General features: G+C 39.9%; 1 protein-coding gene across 5 annotated transcripts in view; it reads left to right on the top strand.

The window, feature by feature from the left end:
- Positions 1-26394, top strand: part of LOC121861091 (NAD kinase-like) — a 127376-nt gene that overhangs the window by 45958 nt on the left and 55024 nt on the right. The window contains exons 1-2 of one of the 5 annotated variants that reach the window (XM_042358647.1): positions 6587-6649; positions 8763-9116. The exons of 2 other annotated variants lie outside the window; for them this stretch is intronic. In XM_042358647.1, coding sequence (XP_042214581.1) covers positions 8950-9116 — 167 coding nt within the window. In that variant the 5' untranslated portion in view covers positions 6587-6649; positions 8763-8949. Of the gene's footprint in view, positions 1-6586; positions 6650-7849; positions 7946-8762; positions 9117-16179; positions 16793-26394 lie in introns of those variants that run through there. 2 more of the 5 variants (XM_042358646.1, XM_042358648.1) reach the window with 2 other exon arrangements.

Below are 26394 nucleotides of genomic sequence, written 5' to 3'. Positions count from 1 at the left end.
TAGAACCTCTTTTTGTACAGGTGGGGAAACACGTCACCTCTTCCTTATGGTATAGTGAAATGTGTGTTAGGAGCTGAGGGGAGAGTTGCCTTCTTATCAGTTCTAATCTCTTTTGCTCGTGTTACATCATGTTTATTCATCCGACGTAGCTACAGGTTATATATACTTGTAACTTAAACACATCTGTAGATAGAAAGTTTCACACCGGAGCAAAACTTGGAAAATATTTGGAGGAGAAAGTTTCAATCTGGTCGAAGCTTGGAGTTTTATGTAGTAATAAATTTTAATCTGATGTAAGCTTAGAAATACTTATAGTAGAAAGTTTAAACCTGATCTAAGCTTAAAAACACTTGTAGTAGAAAGTTATAACCTGATCTAAGCTTAAAAACATCTGTAATAGAAAGTTCCAATCTAACCTAAGCTTAAAAACATCTGTAGTGGAAAGTTTCAACCGGACCTAAGCTTTAAAACATGTATATCACTAACTTTCAACCTATTCCACACTTTTTTCTCATTCTTTTCAACAAATTTCAAAACATTATCATCCGGGTATCATCGTCAATATATAATACCTCACACTCTCATTGGCCCAAAAACGACTCAGGTTTTTACTCATAATTTATTTTTTTCCTTAAACTAACTTGAATTTATCAGAATCATGTGTTATTTATATCATGTTACTGAGGGATTGTTTTTGTTGCTCCATGGACGAAGAAAGTCGAGATAACATGATATAAGAGAAGATTCAAAATGGACGCCCAAAAGTTTGTGAGTTACTTACAATTTAATACAGTTTTACCCCTGAAAAAATATAGTTACTGTGTAGATGATAAATGATAATGTTGGATTATAGTGGTGATAATAATAATAATAACATTAATAATAATAAATAAAAGCCTAGAACCTAACGTGAACACTAATTGAAGAACAGATATCCAGGCAAATGAACAAATGAACATAACAAATGAACAAGACAGACAGACGATCACAACCTCTGATATTAGTTTTAAGAAATCATACTTCCTATCATATATATATAATCTTGAGATAAATATTTAAGACGATTAGAAAGTAGAAAGTCTTATCTTATCTAAAGTTCAGGATTTATTAGACGTATTTCGATAAAGTTTGAGGAAGGCGAGAGGATTAATTTGATGAGTCATGTGTGTGTGTTGGCAGAACCGTACACACCTGAGTATGTAATTATCGTCGTAATATCTGCCTTACCTGTGTCATAAATTACCTACCACCACTTCAACCTAGAGAGAGAGAGAGAGAGAGAGAGAGAGAGAGAGAGAGAGAGAGAGAGAGAGAGATTATCACCTTCAGGAAATCGATCCATAACATTGGTCAAAAATTAACTTGGTGAAAAACAGAAAAATTATATCTAAGGCGAAGTTATCATGTTAAGAATAGCTGTATATAAAAGAGAAGCTAGATTATAATGACCTGTGTGTTGTGACCTGGTACTTGTATATGACCTGTGTTGTGACCTGGTACTTATATATGACCTGTGTGTTGTGACCTGGTACTTGTATATGACCTGTGTGTTGTGACCTGGTACTTGTATATGACCTGTGTTGACCCCTTCCTCAACCTCCTCTGTTTAAGACTGATTTAAGACTAATACCTCCTCCACCCCTCTAGGATTAAGACTAACCCCTCCCCTTACCCTCTTTAAGACTGATTTAGGACTGGATTAAGACTGAAATAAGACTGTCGGTCCCTCAACTAGCAATGACAGTAATCGTGCACTCGAGGTGGTCCAATTGGGGTTGATTAAGAACAGTAGCGTCATATACCTAAGTGTGTGTGTGTGTGTGTGTGTGTGTGTGTGTGTGCGCGCGTGTTGTGGAGACCCTGTACTCGACTCGCTTACCCGTCCCGTGAAGAGGAAACAACCGTTGTCGTCTGGAATACCAATGAGATTGATATAATTTGTGATGTGATAAAAGTCAAGAATATTAATGGGGAAAAAAAGAACATTTAAGAAAAGATTAAAAGAATAAATAATAAGAAAAATAACAAGAATGAAGGGAATGTAAATGTTAAAGTTAGATTATAAGGAGAATATTGACATTTATTGAACGATAAAGTCATTGAATTAATACAGACACGATATTTACCAGGAATTAAGAAAATAACACTTAAGGAAAATTAACTAAAACGGGAAACAATTTTAATATTAAGCTATGCAAATGAGGGATGTTAAAATAGTGAAATAACAACACTTGTGATTTATAATTTACCGAGAATCACATCACAACAGTAAAATCACAGAAAATAGGAAACAGCCAATTTATATACTATTAACATGATAAGATTTTGAGATTAAAATTATTATAACTTTTGAAATAATAATAAAAAAGTGCGAAATAGTCACTTTGTAAACTATTGAGAAGATAACATTATGATAACCAAATTAATATAACTTTTGAAACAACGAAAAAAAAAACCAGGAAACGTATAAATAATAGAGGAATAATCACAAAAACATAAAAAAATAACGAATAATTACATCGGGTAGAGCCATAAACAGACGTAAATAACGATAATTACGTCAAACTACAAGACTGTAAACGAGGAAGGAACGATAAATGACAGGAAGGGGGGAGGAAGACAAGGCATAATTAACGAGACAATAAACGTCAGGAGGAAACTACACAGGTGAGGATAATGAACGAGGGGGGAGAGAGAGAGAGAGACAGACAGACAGACAGAGAGAGACAGACAGAGACAGACAGACAGACAGAGAGAGAGACAGAGAGAGAGACAGACAGACAGAGAGAGAGAGAGACAGACAGACAGAGAGAGAGAGAGAGAGGAGTATATTTGGGGAGGTATTTTGAAGGGCTGTTTTGAGGTAGAAGGAGAGAGAGAAAGAGAGAAAGAGAGAACAAGAGAAAGAAAGAGATAGAACAATGAAAGAGAATAAATAGAGAGAGAACAAAGAGACATCAAAAAGAACAAACAACAAACAACAAACAGAACAAGAACAGACAGACAGACAGACCACCACAAGTATAGAACTAATAATAATAATAATAAATAAATATCCTCAGTGTACGGTAACTACTCATTACAACAACCTATCATTTCTCGTGTCCACACTTGTCATCTAATAAGCCTACCAGTCAGACCCCGTATGTGCGTGTTGACGGCCTTTTTGCGGTGTGTGCGTGTGACCGTGTGTGCGTGTGACCAATACTTAACCATAACCTTCCCTTCTGTCTACCTTCCTTAGGCTGGGAGAGGGCGGGCTTGTTGCTAGTCTGAGTTGATAGATTCTTAGTTTCTTTATTTTACAGTGAAATACATAAATTGAGGTGCGTACATACATACCTACATACATACATACATACATACATACATACATACATACATACATACATACATACATTGTGGATAAGGAATATAAATGGTGGGAGTAACGAGGTGTGAGTGAGGGTCAATGCACACACACACATACACGCACACACACACACACACGCACAAATAGGTACAAGGGAGTGGGAGGAGATGAGATGAGATTATTAATTATACATCACCTGTACATTGGTATGGACGTTGATCTTAATCGAGTGAGTTTATGCAATCAGAACAGGAACTCGATGGCGTCTGAACACAGCACCGCCACACCTATCATGAACCATTGCCATATTAATCTCTTATCACTGCACTATGTTAAGGTGTTACAGAACCCATCTACCTACACCACCACATACACACCATCTAGTATTACCATCATCACTATAGGAAGTGTTGCTAGCACCATCTATACTAGCACGGCCATACAACATCACTCTACCTCAAGTGTTGGAGCTCTGCCACTACCACCGGCCCTTATAACTCACAACTTCATCGGTAAGGTTTTAATTGTATCGCTTCTATTGAATCTTATGCAAATTGAAACTGATGGTGTGTTCGGTTAGGTTAGGTTGTTGGCGTCTGTGTAGCCTCTTGTTACACCGTCTGTGATGTGACCAGCGTCCTAACCTTCACCTCCTTATTCCTCCATTAAAACGCCGGTCATCTACCAAACATCGTGTCCTGTACTTGTTAACTCTCAAGGTGGGGCGGGTCCAGGCAGGGAAGAGTTACACTGATAGGAAAATCCTGGGTAAGGCGGGACCAAAATATGATTCGGGCAACAGACCTTTGTGAGACAGTGAAGGTATGTATGGTGGAAGGGTAGATCTATGGGAAGGCGGGGCAGACCTTTCTAAAAAGATAGATGGACTATGGTGGAATGGGAGAAACATCTACGGTGGGGTTCACGGTATGGTAAAACTCTTTCCAAATATCTAACCACAAGTGGATCACAACCAACATATAGTGGGTGGGGTAGGCCCTCATGTTTGGGCGGGACCGTGGCTGACACCTGAGATATTAACGAGCAGCGGCGTGTATAGAGAAACCTGACGATAGTGAACAAGTTATTGATGATAGTGGCAGCAAAAGCCGGGGAGAGACGTAAGGGAAGAGACCACACGGGCAGTTGTTACTGAATATAAACATCGTTGCTGAATTAGTGTTGATAGAGAGAGGTTCAGAGTACGTGAAGAGAATACAAATAAAAAAAAATATATTGCTACTTGGAGGAATTTTAAATATATGCCAGGGTGAGCTACAGGGCAGGGTGTACTATGTGCCAAGTGTATTGTGTAAAGTGTTGGGGTTAATGTGGTCACTGGTAGAGTGTGTGTGTGTGTGTGGTAGAGATACTTCAACAGCCGTCGGGGTCACAGCACCACTCTACTTGTATGGGAAAGTTTGAGAGCTCAGGTTTCTTTTAGTTAGCAGCTCCCATGTCTGCGTAATTTGTGTGTATAGGGTGTAAGGGGCCCGTCCGTGTGTGTTCCGCCTTCTTCCTCTCTGGATACAAGCCGCCTTGTGCCAGCGTATAACCACATCCGGGGCTCAGGGCTCTGCTATTATAATCCAATTGGGAGCGGGGGCCGGCCCTGCTTTCTCACGACCCCGGCGTGGCACTCGGGAAAACTTTCTGTAAGCCAGGCCAGAGGCTAATGCGAACCTGTTACGTGGGCGTGTGGCGTGGCTGTTTAGTGTAGGCGTGTGGCGTGACTTAAGTGTGGGCGTGTGGTATAACTGTTTAGTGTGGCGAATGTGTTTCTTGTCAGGATTTGAGTTAAATTTTTGTAAATGGTTGTATATTAGTACTGGGTAGTGTGGTGCACCAGCAGACGTTCTGTGTGTGTGTGTGTGTGTGTGTGGAGTGTTTTGTATATGTGTGTACAGTGGAGTGGTGTGTAACTGAAGTACTGACAGCTGGCTTCTAACCCCGGGTTAATTCTTAAACTCTTGTTAGAGAGTCAAGGTGGGTCATGAGGTCAAAGTGTATTAACCTTACACGCTCCTCTGATTTGCCAACTCGACCCACTCACCGCCAGGCTGATTCGTCCATCATTACCCAATCAGTGCCCGCCTGATTTACCCAACACTATCAAGATCACTGCCCTTCTGATTCACCAATTACTAGCCCATTACTCCCCACTGACTTACCTAACACAATCATGTCTCTGTGTCTTTTCACCCTGAGTGTGATGGTGTAGTACAAGATGGAAGGTTTGGTGAGGCAGGCGGAGTGTGTCTAGTAGGGTAAACACACACACACACCTTGAACACTAAACTAAAGGTACCAAAATACTAAACTAAACACACTTACTGTTGATCATAACCTCAGAAGTATTGAGAGTTAGATGATACAGTCAGGCCAAACTTAACATAAACACTCGCAATAGACATATAATTACTGTGACATTTACCTTGTATTGAAGATGCAAGCAATGGCCTCTGATTATAGCTTGCATTTGATTATAGATACGAAACCACAAGAGAATTATGTTAAGGAGACAAAATATATTACATTATTGGAATTGCTGATCAAGATGTAATTTGTATTATTTTTATGTCATGTCTTGTGCTATCTGCTTGTTGCCATGTATTGTTTGGTATCATGAGTTATCTTGTACTTGATTGTTAGCTCCAGTTGTTGTTTAGTGGTGCCATGATTCGTTTGGTGTTATGTCATCTGATTGTTGCCAGGTACAGCGTGGTGTTGTGTTATGTGCTGGTGTTGTTGTGTTATCTGGTATTTCATGAATTCTTTAGTCATGCTTCAGGCATCAACCTAGTACCATATTGACCTGGGTACAGTTATTCCCATTTTCCTCAAGCATCACACGATGGACGGCGAGCCTATCATGTTTACTTATTACTTGTTCGAGTCGATAAGGAGGCTGACGATTCTTTTAAGCTCCTTGGTGGGTGCGTGTCTGTTTGTGTGTAATTTAAATATTAATAAAAACTGAAATCACCCTGTTTTACTTCACACTGGACCTTATTCATGTAAGTGGTTTGGTAAAATGTTCCAGAAAATACTCAAACATGGTGTGAATGTTACACAATTTTAACGTGTTTGAGTTTAATTTTGGATGGATGTTTGTGTTCATGTGTGCTCTATGTGTCTGCATGCATTCGTATAAATATATAGAGTTTCCCCAGTTGTTAGAGGCTGTGGTGGGGTGGACGGAAGGCGCGCGTCCTCTGTCTCGCCCAGCTGAGTCTCGCCAAAACATTGAGGGTGACTAACAGTGACCTGCCTGTGATAAGAGTTTTAATAATAGAAGTAATATCTTCATTGTGCTAGCACTTAGGTTTTTAATTTTGTGTTCAAGAATACTTATATGCCATGTAGCGTAATGATACTTCGAATTGACAGAGGAAGTGAGACTAATTTTTCTTTAAATAGCAAAGGATTCTGAAAGATCTCTTGCGTTCCCGCCAGCTTGTCTGAAAAGTCTGGGTGTCACGACTGAAGGAGTCTAGAGCGATTATGACAGTTATTAAGAAAGTGTGAAGAGTTACTCCTTCATAAATGACAAGAAAATTTTGTGTGGAATGCGATTTAACGAGTCACATAATAAAGGAGCAGACTTGCCGTCATTCACTGCTAGCAGACGCCTCCCCCCCAGGCGCTCTGCCGGGGAGTAATGTTACTGTCTTGTGTGTACTGTAATAGTGAGAAAAGCTTAACCTGTGGATTAATCACATTTTATTAGCTTGAAAATGAGTTCAAGAAAATCCTGCATGACTGCAAAATTTTATTCATGTGAACTTGTCATTGGGGTTATGTGAAGTTTATATAGAATTACTGAACCTGCTCTCCCCTGCTGTTAATAACATGTCTCTCAGTTTGTGGTGATAACCTACAGTGCATTGGGGATTGCTAGATTTAGCTTTAGATAAATTTTAAAAAGATCTTGCCAATTTATTAGTAAATGTACAAGAAAAGTGCCATTAAAATAAATTCTTCAGAATTATTTTATGGTTCAGAATCCAGTATTCCTCCTATGCAACTTCTTATACAGCTTCATTTATTAAAAACAACACAAAACTGAACAATAATTTTAGTAGTGAAGAATCACTGATCTTATGCAGACCTGAGTATAGTGTACAGTATATTAATAATTTTTTCCAACAAAAATTACTTACCAAGTGATTTTACATATTTTAACTTGTATAATGCTGAAAGCACCTACAGTAGGCAGTGGAGCAACGAGACAGAACAGTTGATCATATGTATTTGTCTGATTTTGTTGCCAGTAATGATGTCATCTTTTAAAGAATTTTGGACAACTTCATGTTGAGGAATTTTCCTTTAGGTTTATTTATAGTCTGGCAGAGATCATAATTATGGATTTTATCTACTGGTACCTATATGTTCAGAGAAACAGCGCTATTGATTATATATCTATTTTTAAATACGTATGTAATATCCGTACCATTTTGCTTAAATATTTGTAATTTAACATTTGTACCTTAACAGGCTGAGGATAAATACTTGAGTACATTTGTTATATATACTTAACCTGGGACTCCCTGTTGTTTGCTGAATTCTGTACAACTAGCCTTAATCTAGAAGGTGGGTATATGATTTGTTCATTACCAGAAATGTTTTAACTTCTTATTACACAGCTCTAGTGATGCACCAGCTCACATGGACAATGATTCATGTTAACTGAGGAAAATATCAATGTCTACATATATAAAACTGTCTAATATTGTTTGGAAAGCAAAATGATGTTGCCTCTTACTGTATGATGAAGCCTTTTGATAAGCTGTGTTCTCCATCTGAAATTTGCTTAACATTTTGGTCATACGTGTACTGTAGTTTAGATTCCTTTTGTGCTCATACAGTATTTTTAATTTAATCTAACAGTTAGGTTAAATTACTTATCACAGCATTACCTGACAGCCGGTTTTGGGTTATTTTACCTGCCCATAGTTTATGTAATAGAAGTAATGATAGCCCAGAATGGCCTGTTAACTATTGCCTTCACCAGTAATTTAGTCACTACCTTATTTTTATCGTCAAACCTCACTGGAGAAAATTTTTTATTCATAAGATTTATTGTTGTATTCCAAGACTTCCTTTTCACAATGTGGAATAAGATAAATTTCTTGCCATCTACTGTACTGTACTCTAAAATCAGTACTGGTATACTGTGGTAGCTATAGATTTTTGTGAGTGGAAAGAATTTTCATATCCAAAATGAGTGTACAGTAATCATCTGAAAACTTCAAGATGTTTGTGTACTGAGCGTAAATCTTTTAAAACAGTACAGTACAAGTGTAAAATTAGTTATTCATGAATGTAGTTGTGAGTTAATCCTTTATTTGATGGTTGAGTCTGCATTTTATGGCAACATTTTTGTAAATTTATTTGATCATCATTACAGGTGATGAAAAACTTTTTCAAGTTTAGAAACTAACAATTCCATTGTGATGTGTGAGGTTCCTCCAAGAATTAAACAACAATTATGATAACCAGAACTTGATGGTAATGTCGTTTATCAGCCCTTTATAATTGTGAAATGGATACCATATCACCGGTGTAGAACACAAAAGTACTGTACTGTGTATAAAATGGCAAGTGTATGTGGTGATTCAGGACAGTTGCCAGAAAAAGCAACTGATAGAGCAGAGGAAATTGCACAATTTCTTCATAGAATGAAAATCAAACAAGAACAAAATGGTGTATGTGATGAGACCACAACTTCGGAGAATGGTCGCCATCAGTGTCCCATCCTCTGGTAGGTTGACACGGACCAAATATTATATACATTACATTAATACTTAGACTAAAGCACATGTTTTTCCTCATTTCATTTATTCATGTAGCTGTTGTACCATGTATATTTTGCACCACAGTACAGTACAATACTGTACTGTATGAAAAAAATTGCTGAGAAACTTTTCATTCCATGATTAGTTGTAAAACAATTGCCAAATTATTTAAGGGTGGTTATGAGTGCCCTCATGTACTACAACACAAGAATTTTGCACAATGTGTTTATCTCTTAATTTTTATTGTATTGTACACTACAATATCTTAAAGTTACGGTACTGTACAGTATAAAGTGTTAATATTCATACTTAGCTATGATTTGATAAATAGTTTAACAAATATTTCTTCAGTGGGTTGCAGTAAAATATTAATGCATGGTCATATTGTAACAGCTTATAGATTTTCTTTGGGAGTTAAATTACTATATGTAATATACAGGTACAGTAAGATTGGGTATATTGAGACCTATGTTTATGCAGAATACTTGTATTCAGTATCAATAACTGCCGTGGATATATTTTCATATACAATTCAGTATTACTTAGTTGAGCTGTGAAGTGTGAGTTTTACAAGCATTTTCTTGAAAAATAAAAACAAGTGTGATATAGTACATGTACAGTACTGCATGTTTAAAGTTAAGGAGAAACGTTTGCACAGGTACTGTACATATGTTTATTGTAGTATCCCACATTGACCAATCTTTTCTCTTTGTAGGTAAGTTGTGTCCAGCTGATGTGGTTGTGAGTAAGAAGATTAGTTTCTTTTCTTTAATTTAGGAAATGAATTATTTCCTTACTGTTAACTGATAATTCTTGGCCTGGTGATATCTAGGATGACTATGGGAGTCCTGGTAGTGAGTACAATTGAACATCTTTTATCTAAACAGTCTAAAACATGGAAGTTTCAGATAAAAAAAAATAATACTGGAATGGATAGAGTATCAGATAACTCATCCTCTCAATAATGGTTAATAAACAATTAGTATATTGTACACTTAATGTTAACGCTGTTCCGTCTTACGAACAGGGTCCAGGAACATAACCCGTTCGTAACTCGGGGACTGCCTCTCAAACCAATGCTCTACACATGGGAGTAAATATTGTGTGTACTGTACTGGTATTTTATATGGAAAATATATTTGATTTAACATCTTATTTTTAGTAACATAAAAGACAAGTTTGGAGGAGTTAGTGGATAGAGTGATTTTTTATTTGGGGTAATGATTTTCATCACTGTACAGTGTTGTTCGATGACAATGCTTCATGTCAGGAATTAAGATTGAATGTATGAGCATATATTTTTAGTGTAGTTTTGGGATATTGCAAATGAACATAATTGAAAAGTTGTTTATTTTCTGGTTTGCTCTTCGGTTAACAGATCACAGTACAGAATTTACTTAAGATACAGTACAGCAGTAATACATGTGTCTTGAGTTTGATCCCTGGCTCAAGTCAGATATTAGAGAGGTGTTATTGGTTTGACCCGACCAAACAGGGGCAGGTTTTCACTGGGCACTCCGGTTACCTTCTTTACTAATACTGTACTGCACATTGAAGGTCATATCAAAGTTACAAAGAACATATTGACTACAGGTACCTGAATATCTAGTAAGCTCTTAAGTGGTGGATATATAATAGAGTATAAAAAAAAATATAGGTACCGTACTACACTCACTCCAGAAAGTATCGGCAAGGTGGGGTCAAATGGATATCACAATGAACACTGCGACTCCTGTTGTCTCGGCAGGTTGTCTGAAGCCATTGTCCGTTATGCCATATTATCCACCTAAAATTTTCACAAATACTTTTTGGAGTGAGTGTACTCTAATTTCCCACTTAATTTGTTATTTCACCAAATCAGATTTTCTTATAAAGTAAATTCCCATTGTACCATTTACATCTCATGGTCAAATTATCAAATACATTTAAAGCATTTTAGTTCACAAATGATGTTACCCGGGACAATTTCAGAAGACTTAAATACAGTAATGAAGAGATCCAAACACTAACACACAACACCTGAAGAAATTGTTTATTGTCAATACTGTACCTATTGATGATCCTATGGTTATATGTACTGTGTTATGTGATCATTTTGTGCATATTATTGAACTATGAATCTGGTGAATGGATAAATTTATAAATGACTTGTTGATTATCTGTGATGGCTTTCTTGGTCTAATAAGTTACTGTTAACATTGATTATTTCCATCACTGTCTACACACATTATATATTGTACCTGTATTTTTTACTATGTTGTATTATACTTCCTGAGTCAATATGAACTTGTAAGGCATACTGAATAAATATTTATCAGTCGATATATATGGTAAGACATTAATACAGTAGTTCCTATATTATTTTCAACCAAATCCTATATTGTCAGACAAGCCATACTGTACTGTTATTTTATACCTTCATTGTGGATAGCGTAGTGTACCTTGACTATAAATCAGCCGTTTTCTCTTGTGCGCGGTGGTATTACAAAAGAAAACGGTATTTTAAAACGGGGCGGCTAACTATCCTAGAGTGAGACTTGTTTTCATCCATATTTTGTTTTATAATTTTCACCCTTGGTTCAGCGCATACATAGATACTGTTGACATTACCCTATTTTTAATTGAAACATGAACTTGTGATTAAAATTATAAAGAAAAATATGAAATACACAGTTACTAAGTTGTAAATATTATATAATTAACAGCAGTATTATTGGTTGATTATAATAATAGTAAAAACACTAATAATAATAAATTTCACAGTTACAGGAGAAGCAGAGGTTAATTGAAGATGGTTTAATAGCCTCTGGTGTATGTGTGAGCGTTAAGTTAACTTTCTCTTGGTAATTAAGTATTGTACAACACCACAGACCTAAGTGTTGTCACACACTGCAGTGTGACGCGTCCCCCGTACAGTCGTGTTTATGTCTCGTGGCTGCTGGTGAGGTTATACAATAGGTATGAGAGGTTACTTACTGATATTCCTCTTGTTTTGTGTTTGCGTCTCATAAATACTGCTAAGGGTTATTGTTTGTGTGATAGTGTTATCATGAATCAACACCGCTCCCCGCCCCCACAGTCTCACAAACACACACACAGGAGACAGCTGTTGGTGGCAGAGTAAGGTAGTGAGTGTGATGTGTGGTGAAATAGTGGCAGTGGTTAGCCTGGTTGTTGGGAACTGCCTCGCGGGCCACTAGCGCCTGTCTCTGTCCCACTTGTTCACTGTGTGTGTGTCCTCTGCGTCCTGTCATGTAGTATTATCTGGGAGACTTCCGCCCCTCGATACACCTCTTTATCTATCTAGTATTCCTGTCTATAAAAAGTCGTGCAAACCTTGACTTAATTATTTCCTTTGATAAGCTGACGAAATTTATCACTGTTACTCGCCGCTCTGCCTGGGGGGTTTGCAGAAGTGGCAGGCATGAGTGTTTGTGTTGGGGGGGGGGCTCAGAAATGGACAACAGCAGTTGGATCCAAGAATTACGGGGTACAGAAAATGTTCCGCCTGTTATTAAGCTGTTTGTTGTTTTGGATCACATGAAGATTCGCCTCCAGCTTGTTTCACCTTGAGATTAGCCTACAGTACCTAACGCTAGCCTAACTCCCTCAGGGGGGTTAATCTGCAAATAATTTAAGTTTTTCTAAACAACTAGCAACCACTCGGTATTTACGAGTTCTGAAATTAGGCAGAGCGTAAATGACAGTTAATTAGTGGTATTAGTGACAGGAAGTGACTCCTCATCATCATCGTTGTTGACAAATCAGTGACCATGGTGAGTGACGCAAGGCAACACACCGCCCATCTCTCTCTTGTTTTATTAAGTTCTGGATGTTTTTGGTTGACAGCCAAGGGAGGTGACATTGATGGTGAAGAGAGCAATGTGGGATGAGGTGTTGGTGAAAAGTGGTGGTAATATTATTGGTGGGGGTGGTAGTAGTAATGAGGGTGGTGGTGGTGGTAATAATGGTGTTTATGAGGGTGATAGTTGTTGTGGTGTGGGTTGTGGTGGTGAAGAGTGACGGCTTCAGTTACTATCCTCTCTCCCTCGTAACAACACTCCCATCCTGCGGACACACTCTCGTATACTTTACCCGTGTGTGTGTGTCAACCACTTGGATATATTATTGCTCCCTTGTTCAGTTCTTCCCTCAGCACAAAAGGTTATTAAGGAGATATTATTTTACCTGGTCTAGTATATACAACAGATCAGTTATACCACCCTGAGATGTGACTCTCTTGTCACTAACTTGTTACTCACATGTGTTATTACTGCGTTGGTGTTACTTATGTGTTATATCGCATCCCGTCTTGATATTATTGTGTTACTTTCACTGTAAGTACCTCATGATGCTATCAGAGTTTGTTTATGTGTTAGCAATGGTGAGGTACTGTAGCTACCTGGTGTGTGTGTGTGAGAGGAGGAGAAGGGAGGGGGATCATGATGGGGCGGCTTGACGAAGGGAACCTGTAGAGGGACATGTCAGGATATAGTGAGTTGGTATGAGAGTCTTTATGCCCACAAAACCTAACCTAACCACTATATAACACAACATTGGGATAGATTACTAAGAAAATTGCCTCCGATATGAGTCACTGAACCTTGATACTGTAGTGGTGATGTGTGGTGCGTGAGGGGAGGTGTAGGGGATGGGGTATTTGTAGGTGTATCTATGGGGTTGAGAGTGTAGTGGGTTGGGGAGGTGTGGCATGTAGGAATATTAGACTGTGTCAATATCTCACCACCATTCAGATCAGATGGAATGACTCACTCTTGCTGCCACCTATACACGGGAGGGGGCGGCTATATTACTCGTGAGGCATTAGTGAAGGGTAGTGACTATACCTGCTTACTAGCTACTTACCTCCTCCTCATTTACTCTCCAAGTTTTTATCTTTCGCGGGTAAATTAAATTGTCTGATATAAAACTTAAAGCATAGATACTATATATTTTGTAAGCCAGTACGTATCCTGTTGTCTAAATATCTCCTTAAAACACACACACACATTTATGGTAAATAAGGTCATGTACTTGGATAGAGGTTAGTGAGTTATTTAGTAGGTGAGATATTTAGATCATCTGTGTTGGGTAGTAAACAAAGAGGTGTTTTGTTTACTATGGCGTTGTCTATTGGTCGTCACACTCGATATGTTATGATTGACGGGTGTTTACATTCGCTCACGATGCTCTTATAAATTGTCATATATTCAGTTCGTTTTTAAACTTTACTCGTTAATTAAACAATAAATTGGTAAATATTGACATCTAGATTATTACTAAAAAATAAGGTATTTTAACACAAGCTTAATTTTTTTTTTGCTGTAATGAACGCCAACGGAAAAAAAATCTTTTCGGAAGTTTTGTCAGCGTTTAGTGTTGAAATATTACACAAGATATGCTTTATAACTTTTACTGCGACATAAAATAGAGTGGACGCCATCTACCTGACCAATTTACACATTCTAGCCACTTAATGTACTTGTTTTCTGAGGGGGTAGGAAAAAAAATTACATCATCATCATCATCGTCATCATCGCTCGAGTCACAGGCAATTGGGTAACCTCATCCGTCACTGTTGGGTAACTCGTCCTCGCTGTTGATGAAGATGTCTTCTACTTTACTGTCAACATGAAGGGAAGTAATGGGTTGTCTCTCTCTCTCTCTCTCTCTCCTTACTCTTATGATTCCTGTAACTTTATGGAATCTTTGTATTTTCTGTAAAGTCGAAAAGTTCAGCTTGAGTCAAGAGGTTAAGCTGGAGTCAAGACTCTCAGCTTGAATAGAGTGCTTAAGCATGAACTAAAACCCAAAGACTAGATTCTCTACGGTTTAACGCGTTGAGTTTTACCTTTTAATTAAGAGTGGGATAAAGTATCTAATTAATAAACCAAGTATGACCAAAGCTGCGGCGTTGGTCTTGCGCGCGCACACACCGCTAGATGGATAGACACTGGTGAGAATCTATACGAGCCAAAGATTCCCAGGACGAGTGAATGGAATGTGTGTTTTGCGGACTACACTGTGGTAGGCAAGTCTATCAGTGCAGATAGAATGCCGCGTTGCAACTTCTCCTTCCTCCCCTCCCCCTCTCATTAGTTATGACAGGTAACACAGTGGACTTTTGATAATTTGTGGTGGTGTTAGGTTTGACGATGGCGGTAAAGGCTGGGGGGAGTGGATTATGAGGGTGGGGGGGTGGAGGGTGTTTGTAGTGCCGGGTAATGAGTGTTGCGGCAGCTGGAACGAATACAAATACCTCACGTTAACTCGATTGAATTTCTCTCTTACACACACACACACACACACACACACACACACACACTGTTGGAAGTATATTTAAAGCGTGAATAGGTAATGGTATGTATGTATGTAAGATGGTATTCATGTTGCTAACTCAGGTAAACAAGGTAAGGTAATGCTAGGGTGTCCCGCTGGGGGTTGTTTGGTGGCACCTTCAGGGTCAGCGAGGCTTTGGAGGTCACTGGGTATTGATCCACCACCGAGCACCACCACCTACTGTCTTATGATCCTCTGTGCATTATATATATGTAGGGCAAGGGAATGGGGGGTGTGTAAATGCATCACCCACGGTATAGGCTGAGAGAAAGGGTAAAATAATCAGAGTTTAGGTTAATTAAAGGTGATGATTCAGAAATGCCCCCCGGGGATGTTTTGTGGTGAGGAAAGGTGGAATTGTGGAGTGAGAGTGAGAGGTGTTCTAGTGAGGTAAAAAGTGTTAGGTGTGGGTCTGAAGCCTCGTAGGTGTTGATGTGGCCTCACACTGCCACCAACGCCTCAGTATATCACCTCGTTTTTTTTCCGCTTGGTAACCGGAGATGTGGCAGGTGCATAGTGTGTAGGGCCCGGGTGCAGCCATCAGGTGTAGCCGTGTGTAATCTTTAAACAGCGTTGAATACTTGGAGTGTTTGTGTATTGGGATTGAGGGGAATGTGGTTTGGTAGGGGGGCGTGGAGAGGGAAGGGAGGGGAGTGTTGTGTTGCCTCTGCCTGCGGCCATGGCTCAGTGTGCGCGTGGCTCCTGCCGGAACAGGTTGTGATGGTGTGCAAACTCCTCCCCTCTCACACAGCTCCATGCTACCCGCACGACCATACACTGCCATCAAACTTGGTTGATTCACTTACACACTGTTTGTTTAACTAGTAACGGACGTCATTTAATAGCTCGTGATTAACGTCATGGGTAATTAAAACTCAAGAAGGTATACAGTAATTACCTGCCTGATTTTCTACTTGAACTGTGAAGGATCTTTGTTAGCAAATTTTTATTGATGTCTGGCGAGTGCATGTGACCACCAAGACCAGTGCAGTGTGCTTATGTAAACAAAGAAAGTGCAGAGCGGCCTGTGAACACATAACGAGCCGTGTATTATAAGAACCTAGCCACTAGGTGCTTTACCGAGGCCAGGTACCGCTAGGTGTGTTAGTGAACAAGCCAGCGTGTTGATGAACAAGTGAAGGACTCCAGAGCCTGTGGTCATCCCCTGGGCCTTGTTGTACTGTATGATGGCGTCGTCAATGAACGGCTATCACCACCTCCATCACCAACACCACCACTCAGCTGATGAGGACGGTGAACACCAACGCTCGCCCTCCAAATCCTCCCCCCTGGCGGAAAAAAGGTAAACAAACTAGGATTTCACACACACGTTACCTCAAAACAATGATGGTGAATTATTTTTTAAACTAATAATAAAGTCTTGAAAGTTTATTATCCCCTCAAGCGACAGTCCTGGTGGGGGGAGGGGGGATGCCAGTCTGTCTGTACGTGTCAAGGATATTTCAGGCCCGAAAGCGTGTACTGTCGACTTGTTGGATTGATTCAGTTGTGGTTTGAGAAGTGTGTTACTGTATCTTGTGCTAGTATGGGATTGATTCCTGGACGTGTTATTAGTCAAAGGATTTTTTTTAGATTCGGTTATTTTTTCTCTTAAGTAATAATGGATCAAATTTTCCATGTTCGTTTTTAACTTGTTTTTATAAATGCTGATGAGGATTTAATTCCGGTTTTTTCTCCCGATTGGATTGTTAACTCTAGTGACTGGAGTATTTTGTAAACTCTTTGTGAAAATTATAATAGAACTCTTAAAATAAAGCCAGCTTTTAATTGTGGGTGAGGTGGTTGGTGTAGTAATGCAGTGTTGGTGCAGGGGTGAGGGAGGGGGGGACGGAATGGAGGGAGGGGAGGGAAGGAGGTGAGGGGGGGGGGACTTGTGGGGGTTGGGAGGGGAGGGGTGGGGTGGGGAAGAGCATTATCGTCCCTCCCACAACAAACTCGTTCCTCCAGGCTTGTTATTGTTTTATTTGCTTGTATGTCTCTTTATCTGTCTTACCAAAGTTATTAATAGTTTACAAGTTTTACCTTTTGTTATTCACTGAACATATGACACTAGAGGGAAGGTAATCGTATATACTGGAGCCAAATACACCTGAAGACTCCTCAGCATTGTATTATTCGATAGAACATAAAATTTCTTATCGTTTAGAACTTTAGAAATTTAGATTGTGAAATTAGTTGAATATAAATACCAGTTGCTGTTTCTATTCCCGTGGCTGCATCGACCTGGTGTGTGTCGTCTTAGGAATAAACACACATTGATGGTAGAGTGTAGAGATTGACTGGACTGTATATAGCTTGTGTCACAGTTGAGTGGTGAAGGTGTTTTAGTGACGTCATTTGTATTGTACTGGTAAATTATTATACGTGGTGAGGCTGATACTGTTGATTATTATACATGGTTATAATTCTCCGATTTATCCAATATTTAAAGAAAACCGTAGTGTATTTTATTTAACGCTGAGTACTATAATTACCCTAAGATGATTATTCTATATTAAATATTAAATTGACTCTTACTTTATGATATTTAGAGCTGTAGAATAAATAAAAAAAATGGACAAAACAAAAATAAAAGAAATCGTATAAATTCACCCATCACCAAGTTAACTGAAAATAGTCAGTCTTTTTTATATAGATATCTCACTTCAAAACACTAAATTGTATACCACTTGATACTGAGACGGTAGAATTTTGTGGTGCTGGCCGGAGAACAGCGGTCATGTCTACCCGCTGTTTATTCCTCATTGTTGCGTCTGGGAGATTAAGTAGACGACACATTTTTTAGTCTGTGAAGGTGTGTTATTATGGTGGTGAGATCGTGGGGTATAATGAAGAAATTGGAACATAGGGTACATTTAGGGGAGGAACTGGGTGAGGAGGGGTAAAGTGCATGAGTACTTTAAGGGTAGAATATGTGTTAAATATGTACTTTGTTTATATATATCATGAAATAATAGCTAGGTTCAGGGAGACAATAGTTGTGAATGGTTGTTGTGGTGGTGGTTGTTGTGAATGGTTGTTGTGGTGGTTGTTGTGGTGGTGGTTGTAATATGCATAGAATAAAAGACGACGGAAAGGTTACTATACCATGGCAACCTTCTCCTCCATCTCAGCCTTGATAAAAGCGAAAGCAAACTACACTAAGAGCAAACAACTATTTTTTTTATAGATGATCGAGAACTGAAACGAGTGGGGGAAAAAAATGAGTCGGGTAGTGTCTTCCGCGTTAAGTGTAAAGAGCAAGTTTTGTCACCGTCGCCTGTCAATGTGATTATTTCGTTCACATTGTTCAGTCTACGCCAGCGGCAGAGTTGACGGGCTGTACTGGTATCATTGTATCTTCACCGTTGCAATATATTATAGTGTAGCCTTGAATATATCTTAAAACATATTTGCTGACCTAAGTTCCTGCTGGTGAAACATGATAGGTTTAATATTTAGGAAGTCAGTAGTGAAGGACGCGACGTGATCCTGATAGGAAGTCAAACTGATCATACAAGTGGCATTGTGCGTTCATGACTCGTCTTACATTGGGTGAGTTACCACTACCCGGCCAGCCAGCGATGATCACGTGAAAACATGGCATCCAGACATTTGGAACAGAAAACAAGATTTAGACAACATTATCTGGTACAGTTACTGCGGCGAGTGAAAAATAATGACATTTTATTGATTATATTATTTAGGAAGTGTTGAGGCATCAGCTTGAAGCCTCTCATCTTAAAGACAGAGAAGTCTTCACTGGGATGTTGGTATTCACACCTTGGAAAATGTCTCAATCAATACGCAGGAAAAGATCACGAGTTTGAAACAGCCTAGACTATGGAAACTGTGAATTAAAGTAGATTGTTCCACCACGAATTTGCTGGGAGGAAAACTTAGGCTTTCAAATGGGGAAAATTACCTACGTGTCGCAAGTGGCCTCCGTAATGTAGTAATTTGTATAGGCACTGATTATGACGATGACTCCTCTTATGGCTGACAAATTAGGGAGTAATTATTTAATTAGGCCATATCTGTTAACCGTATTGTGCTGATGAGGAACCTTGTGCATGTGTGTAGTGAGAGTTGGCCTTGGTGATTCACGGTGCCTATGCCCCTTAAGTAAATCCATAGCATAAAATAACAAAACATTACTAACCACTCCTGACGGCGCACCACAATCTTGACTACTCCTACAAGCGAGGTTTCTTTACTACTGTACATGCGTGGTCGAAAAACTACTTAATTAGAATGTAAAACTTATTTGCGTATACATCAGGTCACGTGTATCACTCTACATTGACTTCTTGCCCTTCAATAGTACACGAGGACCATAAAATATAAATAAAACAAAAAAAGGTAACTTAGTTCGCCTTGGGAACTGCTGGACGAAAGTTAAGGTTCTCAGAAGTTTGATGAGTGGCCAACACAGCTACTGACGCGGTTATTGTACTTGTAATGGAAGTGACCACAGACTGATAAGATGTGTTGATAGTGTATTAGTTACATCCGCTGCTTCCAGGAAAAAAACAAGGCTATAAAATCGTAAAATTATTGATTGAACTCGGAATGAAGTTTGATGTTTAGATATATACAGTAGATGATGGAGTTGCCGAGCCCTGTGCCTGTTAAGATTACATAGTTACCCCTATAACTATCGTGCAGTGGATCCGTTTTCCTTGAGTATGTCAGAAAACCCATTTTCTCTTTGAATTAATTTTATAGGTGACTTATATAATACTGTAAAATTACACCTACTTTTTCTCACTTGCGGGATATTTGGCATCTTCATTTACTAGTTTATAACATTAACTTACATACCTAAACTCTCGCCGTCGGGTGGTACTGGACGCGTTGCTAGTCAGGCTTCCGAACGTGTGTCTGTGTGGTCTAACCTGGCTTTCAAAAGAGTTCATGGATTTGTTGTTGTCGTGACATTTACTATATTGTATCCCTGAAGCTCATTTTTTTTTTAGCTGTAGTAGAGCGGCAAAACCATGATACAGTATACACAATTATACATTTGTCTCTTGAGTATTGGGTTTTAAGTGTCTTCCTGTTCTGCTGTTAATCTATGACAGTTGCCAAAATAAACCCACTTGGAATACCAGTTGACGTTTATGGTGGTGTTGTGACTGTTGGCGGCCCCGTGGCGACATACACAAGGAATTAACGATATTTTGTTAGCGTGTACAAGATCTTTCTCCCAATATTAGTACATTATTTTTGCTGTCTTGTTTTTTTTCTTTTCTTACGGTGGTTTGTGATCTTTACTATAATATTAAACACCAAGATTTTTATTTTTTTCCACTTGTAATTTCGTTTAAGACAATACAGTATCGCCATTACGTTGGGTGAACTTCCTCACTATTGTTTAGAGTTTACAGCAAGACATATTTTCTTACACCTCTCTCTCTCTCCCATGAAACTCTGTGAAACTAAGCACAAATATTTTACTAATGATTTAAAAAAAAATATGTGGTTCTAAGGATTATAAGCGGAGGATTTTATTTATTTATTTGTTTTAACTTTACTGGATGAAAAATGTGAGTTTTGTATAAATAACTATTCCATGTCTTAAAGTGTTCGAGGCGGTGATGACGGTAGTGTGGTGTGGACGGTGCCTTAAGTCAGCTCAGTTGGCGGAGTGCCACACCACCTGCCGAGGATGACGGGGGCGTGGCCTTGGCTGGGAGTGCCGCTACACCCTGACTCAGTTTATTATACAGTATGTGAGCACTAAATGGGTAATTGGTTTTGGTTCACGTGTGTGGTAGGTGATGTGTCTGGGTCCTCTACCGCGGCTGAGAGGACACAACACTGCATAGTCCACCCTCTCTTGAATGGGTACCTAACTCAACAAGCAGACGGTCGCAGGATTCCCACAGTCATTGAAAATTCTGGGGAAAAATCATGGAAATAGAAATAGTCATGGAAATATCATGGACAATTTTACCGATCCTGGAAAAGTCATGGAACCATAAAAACAAAACAATTTGAGACGGTAATTTTCCATCTCTTATTGTGACTGACTTATTTTAAGTCTCTCTCTCTCTCTCTCTCTCTCTCTCTCTCTCTCTCTCTCTCTCTCTCTCTCTCTCTCTCTCTCTGTGTCCAGGCTCGACAGACATCCTCCTCTCACAGACATTAAATAATGATCCCTGTGTCAGAGTTAATAATGATGAGGAGTCCTTGGTATTTAAATAATTGTATACGTAGGGGGATGGACCAGTGTGTTGATTGTGGGTGAGTGGACTGATACAGAGTAAATTAGTAAAATACTTCAGCTCACTACAACGTTGAGGCTCTTGACGCATTTGAATCCTCACATCCTTAACATTTGGGTCTTCTTCTTCTTCGACACTGTGGATGACGCTTATTGGGTTCCCGTTATGACGATTCTCCCCCCTCTTCTGTGACATTTGCTTCTCTAGCTCATAATACATTGTTCATACCCTCCTCCTCCATTGGTGTGTTCCTCCTCATACACACACACACACACACTCGCTCGCTGCCTCCTCCCCCCACTTATATTTTTAGGACACTCTTGACTCCCACATTATGTTGACTCGCAGACAGCATCAACAAGTGGTGTCGCCGCTGTGTCATCACCAGTAGAATTATTGTTTTGAGGACGCGTGTCACCTACTAGCATTCTGGGATCAAGTTCATTTCTTCGTAGGAAAGCAAAATAAGGCTGGCGTAATAGGATGTTTAGTCTATAACCCTTCGAAACAGAGTTAGTAGGTCGTGGTGTCTGTGGCGTAACCAGTGCTGTACATAAACACGTCAGTATTGAGTAGAGGGCGTGTATGTATGTATGTATGTATGTATGTTAATGATTCTTACTCATAGTCACTACCTTGGACTATGATTACTAGCGGTTATATTAACTATTCTGTACCTCGTTTGTTCTTACCAACCACGATAATGATAGCAACAGTAACATGCAACAGTGCCCTATGTTAAAGTACACTAATGTAAAGTGTCATCACCATGTTTTTACCCCCATTTTTTTACGAAGTCAGATTCTTAGCCACCACAAGCACGCAAGTAGACCCGACATAATGACCAGCTCAAGAGGATTCCTGCATTCTGAGTGGTTGTTAAGTTCACTGGTGCATAGTGTAGAGTGAATGAGTTCCTACGTGAGGTTTTGAGGAGTCTTGTGAGTGTTTAGTCGTTGTTGTCTTATGAGGACTGAAATGGTGGACTCTTTAAAGAAAAAGTGTTTGTTGGATATTCCCGAGGGTCTTGGTAGTGTGTATGTTGCTCTTGATTTGTGGCTATTTGTTGTTATTTAGAAATTGGTTTTAAATTTTTAAGTGTGATGTTGAAGTTATCAGTTTGGTTTCGGTTATCAAGGTGTGTTGGCTCACCTGTTCACACTGAGTCACCGCCCGCTGCCCCTCACACCACTCTCACTACACCTTATTGTACAGTCAGTCTAAAAAAATATCTATACAAAATTATGTTAGGAAAAATAATTTGACACCAGACGAAGGATTTTCACAACCCTACCGAGACAACAGGAGTCGTGTGTTCATTCTGAAATTCATCGATCACCCCAAGCACAGATAATTTTTTTGGTTGAGTGACTGTCTGCACCCCCGGGAACGATAACCAATAGTTATTACCTGAGTCACCAAAGAACAAGTATCAGAATGATAATAATAGTAATAATAATAATGTTTCTTTGTGTCTCTTCTGTTAATTTCGTTATAATCTTTAGAGAAAATGTCTTCGAACTTAGTGGTGTTATAACAAAGGTGTTTATAAGAAGTAAGGGATCAGATGTTATCATAAGCAGTACATCTGTTTATCTTTATTACTTTAACCAGAGTTTTATTTGTAATTTAGTTTCAGATGGTAAGTTCTCTTTCGGGGGGAGGCGGGACGGAGAGGAGGATAATCTTCCACTGATCTTAGTACTGGGGAAAACTTATCTCAATGGACAAGTAGTGTGTCGTGATGTATAGGGAGTAGAGATGTGCAGTGATGTGAGAAGTGTACTCCAGGGACTAGCGTTGGAGGCCGCTGCTATAAAGGTGCCGGTGCCGTCATCCATCATAGCAGATCAGAGTATTGAAGAGTGTTGAGAGGTCCTTGTTGTGTCACGGGTGGTTCATGGTGGTCTGGGGTGTGGTAAAGGGGAGATGTCCTTTGTCGTGTAGTGTGGGGAGGGACGAGGAGGAGGGGGGGGGGGTCACTTCCTGGAGGCGGTGGTGCAGAAGGTGGCTGGCTAGCTGACTTGGCATCTTTGTATCAGTAGTTGTGTGTCACCAGCAAATGTCACGGGCGTAACCTGGCTGGATGGAGTACAGATCTCTTGTGGCTGACTGGGTGGCACGGGCGGTGTTTGTGTCGTGTTGGCTGTGCTTTTATCCGCTCTAGTTTTAGCTTCTGAGGGAGAGTTGTGGTGTGTGGTGGACTAGCCATTGTTCTGACTCTGAACGTCCAGCTGTCAGTTTTATTTTTATTTTGCCAGTGATGTAAGTCAACGTAACACAAGTGATTCACTTTTGCTAGTAATCTTATGTAAATATTTTGTAAACACGATCCTCTGTCCTCGGTGCATCAGTCAGATTCGAAGCAGTTTAGCAAAGTTTGTTGCTTTTCAATGCACGTCTGATTATTTGAACAAGAACACAATGAAAATCCTCGACAGGTTTATTTACATAATTAACAACACATCCGTTAAGAAGTCATATATGTTACCGTGCTTGAGTGTGCCTAAGATAATTGATACTTAACACTTTTAATTCGTAAGTATCATTTAACCATTTTATTTACGAGGACTGTTTCCTTATAGCAGTTAAAAAATGATAAAACTAATTATTAAATAGTTAGGGTTGGCAGTTGAACGTTTTTTATGAGTTTGTGCTGGGTAAGAAGGTTGCCACCGGTAGATGGCGCTGGGTGGGTGGGTTTTTTTTCTTCCCTCTTTCCCTGGGAGGTTCTTTGTTATACAGCTGCAGCGTGACTGGTGCGTCCTGACAGTCATCACGACCAGTAATGTACCAATAAGGGATGATGCCACATGCTTGCACAGTGTCTTGACTTATTTTGTTTTTACTGTACTATCCCCTCCACCGCGTCTGTCTGGGCTGCTGCCTGTGTGTGGGGTGGGAGGGGGCGGGGCTGCTGGTGATATTTTAATGAATGTTGTTGACGTTGTCGCTATTTTGTGTTTTGTTCTCGCTGTTGAGTGTTGGCGAGACTTGAGTTATGACGACCACACATACTTTATTATGCCGCGACTGTTGATACTGCAGTGGTCTTGACCTCGGGGTGAGTGTGACGGTATATGACGTTTATAGGGGACTACTGGGCGCTGGCTAGAGGGGAGGCTTTTGTTTCATTGTCTCTTATGTTTCCCGGTCAGGATGTCACCTCGCTCCTCGGGTCAACGCATAGTGTCGGATTCTTAAAGGTTTATGCGATTACACACACACACACACAAGGTAACACCTACTCCTGAGTCATCTTAACACAAAACTAATTATTATTACTTAATAGTGAGGTGAGGGTACATAGACAGGGTCGGGGAACAGTGACGTAACAGACACACCTGTACCACATTACCTGATAAGTGTGTGTGTGTGTGTGTGTGTAAGAGAGAGTTTGATTACGTGTGCAAGTAGTGCAGTTTAATGAGGTAAGTTTAGGAATGAGATCATGTTGTGGTGACTCATTAATTCACCTTCTGGATTATTTTAATGAATTAATGTCATCACAAGCCATTGACAAGGTCCCTTACGAAAGACAAATAAGGAAAGTGGAGGCTCTTGGCATTGGAGGGGGAATTCTTAAGTAACGGACTTGGGTAACGTCAAAAGTGGTGCCTCAAGGGTAAGTATTGCACCTTTACTTTTACCATACACATTAACGATACGAAATTGGTGGAACACTTTACCAAACACCATCATCAACCCTTCCACTGTGGGAAGTTACTCTAAGCTGAATAAAATCGTCTGGCGGTAGCCAGAATAAAATGGAAAGTGCGTGAAACGCTGTGAAAGGGTTAACTTGATGTCATTGGGAAGCTTAAAATATAAGTTGGAGATATATATGGGTTGGGTGTAAACGGGGCTGCTGCTTATGGGTCAATAGGGTTACTGCAGCCCCTAACCCAACCGAGGGGCTAACTTGGCCAGCCCCTAACCTAACTAAACTTCATGTAACTTAAATCAGATCATCTCCACGGTTTTAATACCCAAGAACACCATGACAGGTTGTGGGATTAGTTTAAGCTAGCAGTGTTGTGAGGTGATGGGCGCTACTGAGCCACCAGTGTTGTAGCCGTTATGGTGAAGTTTTTGTAGTAACCTGAAGCCTCTCAGGACACGAAGGTTTGGTGAGTGCGTGAACCTCAAGGTGATGGTGGGTGCTTGGCCTCGCGTCGTGATTTGGCGCTTATTGGCGTGAGGAAGAAGGCGAGTGGGGGCGATGGTTCTGTGAGAGGGGAGGGGAGGTGTGGGTGGGGGGCGTGAGGGTGAGCAACAGGAACACACAGAGGAAGTAGGTGTTCAAGGTGAGAGTGGCAAGAGGAGGTTCAGGAATACTCATCAACACACCTCCACACTGTACCTGTAGTGAGAGCTGACCACACATACACACACACACACACACAGTTCAGCAACATTTGGTGGGTATCGTCGGTATGTTTGTGTGCACTTTATACCCCAGAGTGTACACAGTGTATGTACAGCAGGTATAAAACACATGCCACAGCTGTATGGTAAGTGTTAATGCCTCACTTCATCTCCCGGCATCTTGTGGACACTATTCCGATACGCTCACATGACTCCCAATGCGGCGGCGACCCTGGCTAGCCTTGACCTGGGTGGGGAGCTAGACTTAGTAGTAAACACGTCGTCAGTACTGCCCGGTGCCTGTATT

This window comes from Homarus americanus, unplaced genomic scaffold (assembly GCF_018991925.1).
Source record: "Homarus americanus isolate GMGI-L3 unplaced genomic scaffold, GMGI_Hamer_2.0 scaffold52806, whole genome shotgun sequence".
Taxonomy (NCBI): domain Eukaryota; kingdom Metazoa; phylum Arthropoda; class Malacostraca; order Decapoda; family Nephropidae; genus Homarus; species Homarus americanus.
The sequence above is the reverse complement of the archived record's forward strand: the minus strand, read 5'-3'. Positions and strand labels throughout refer to the sequence as shown.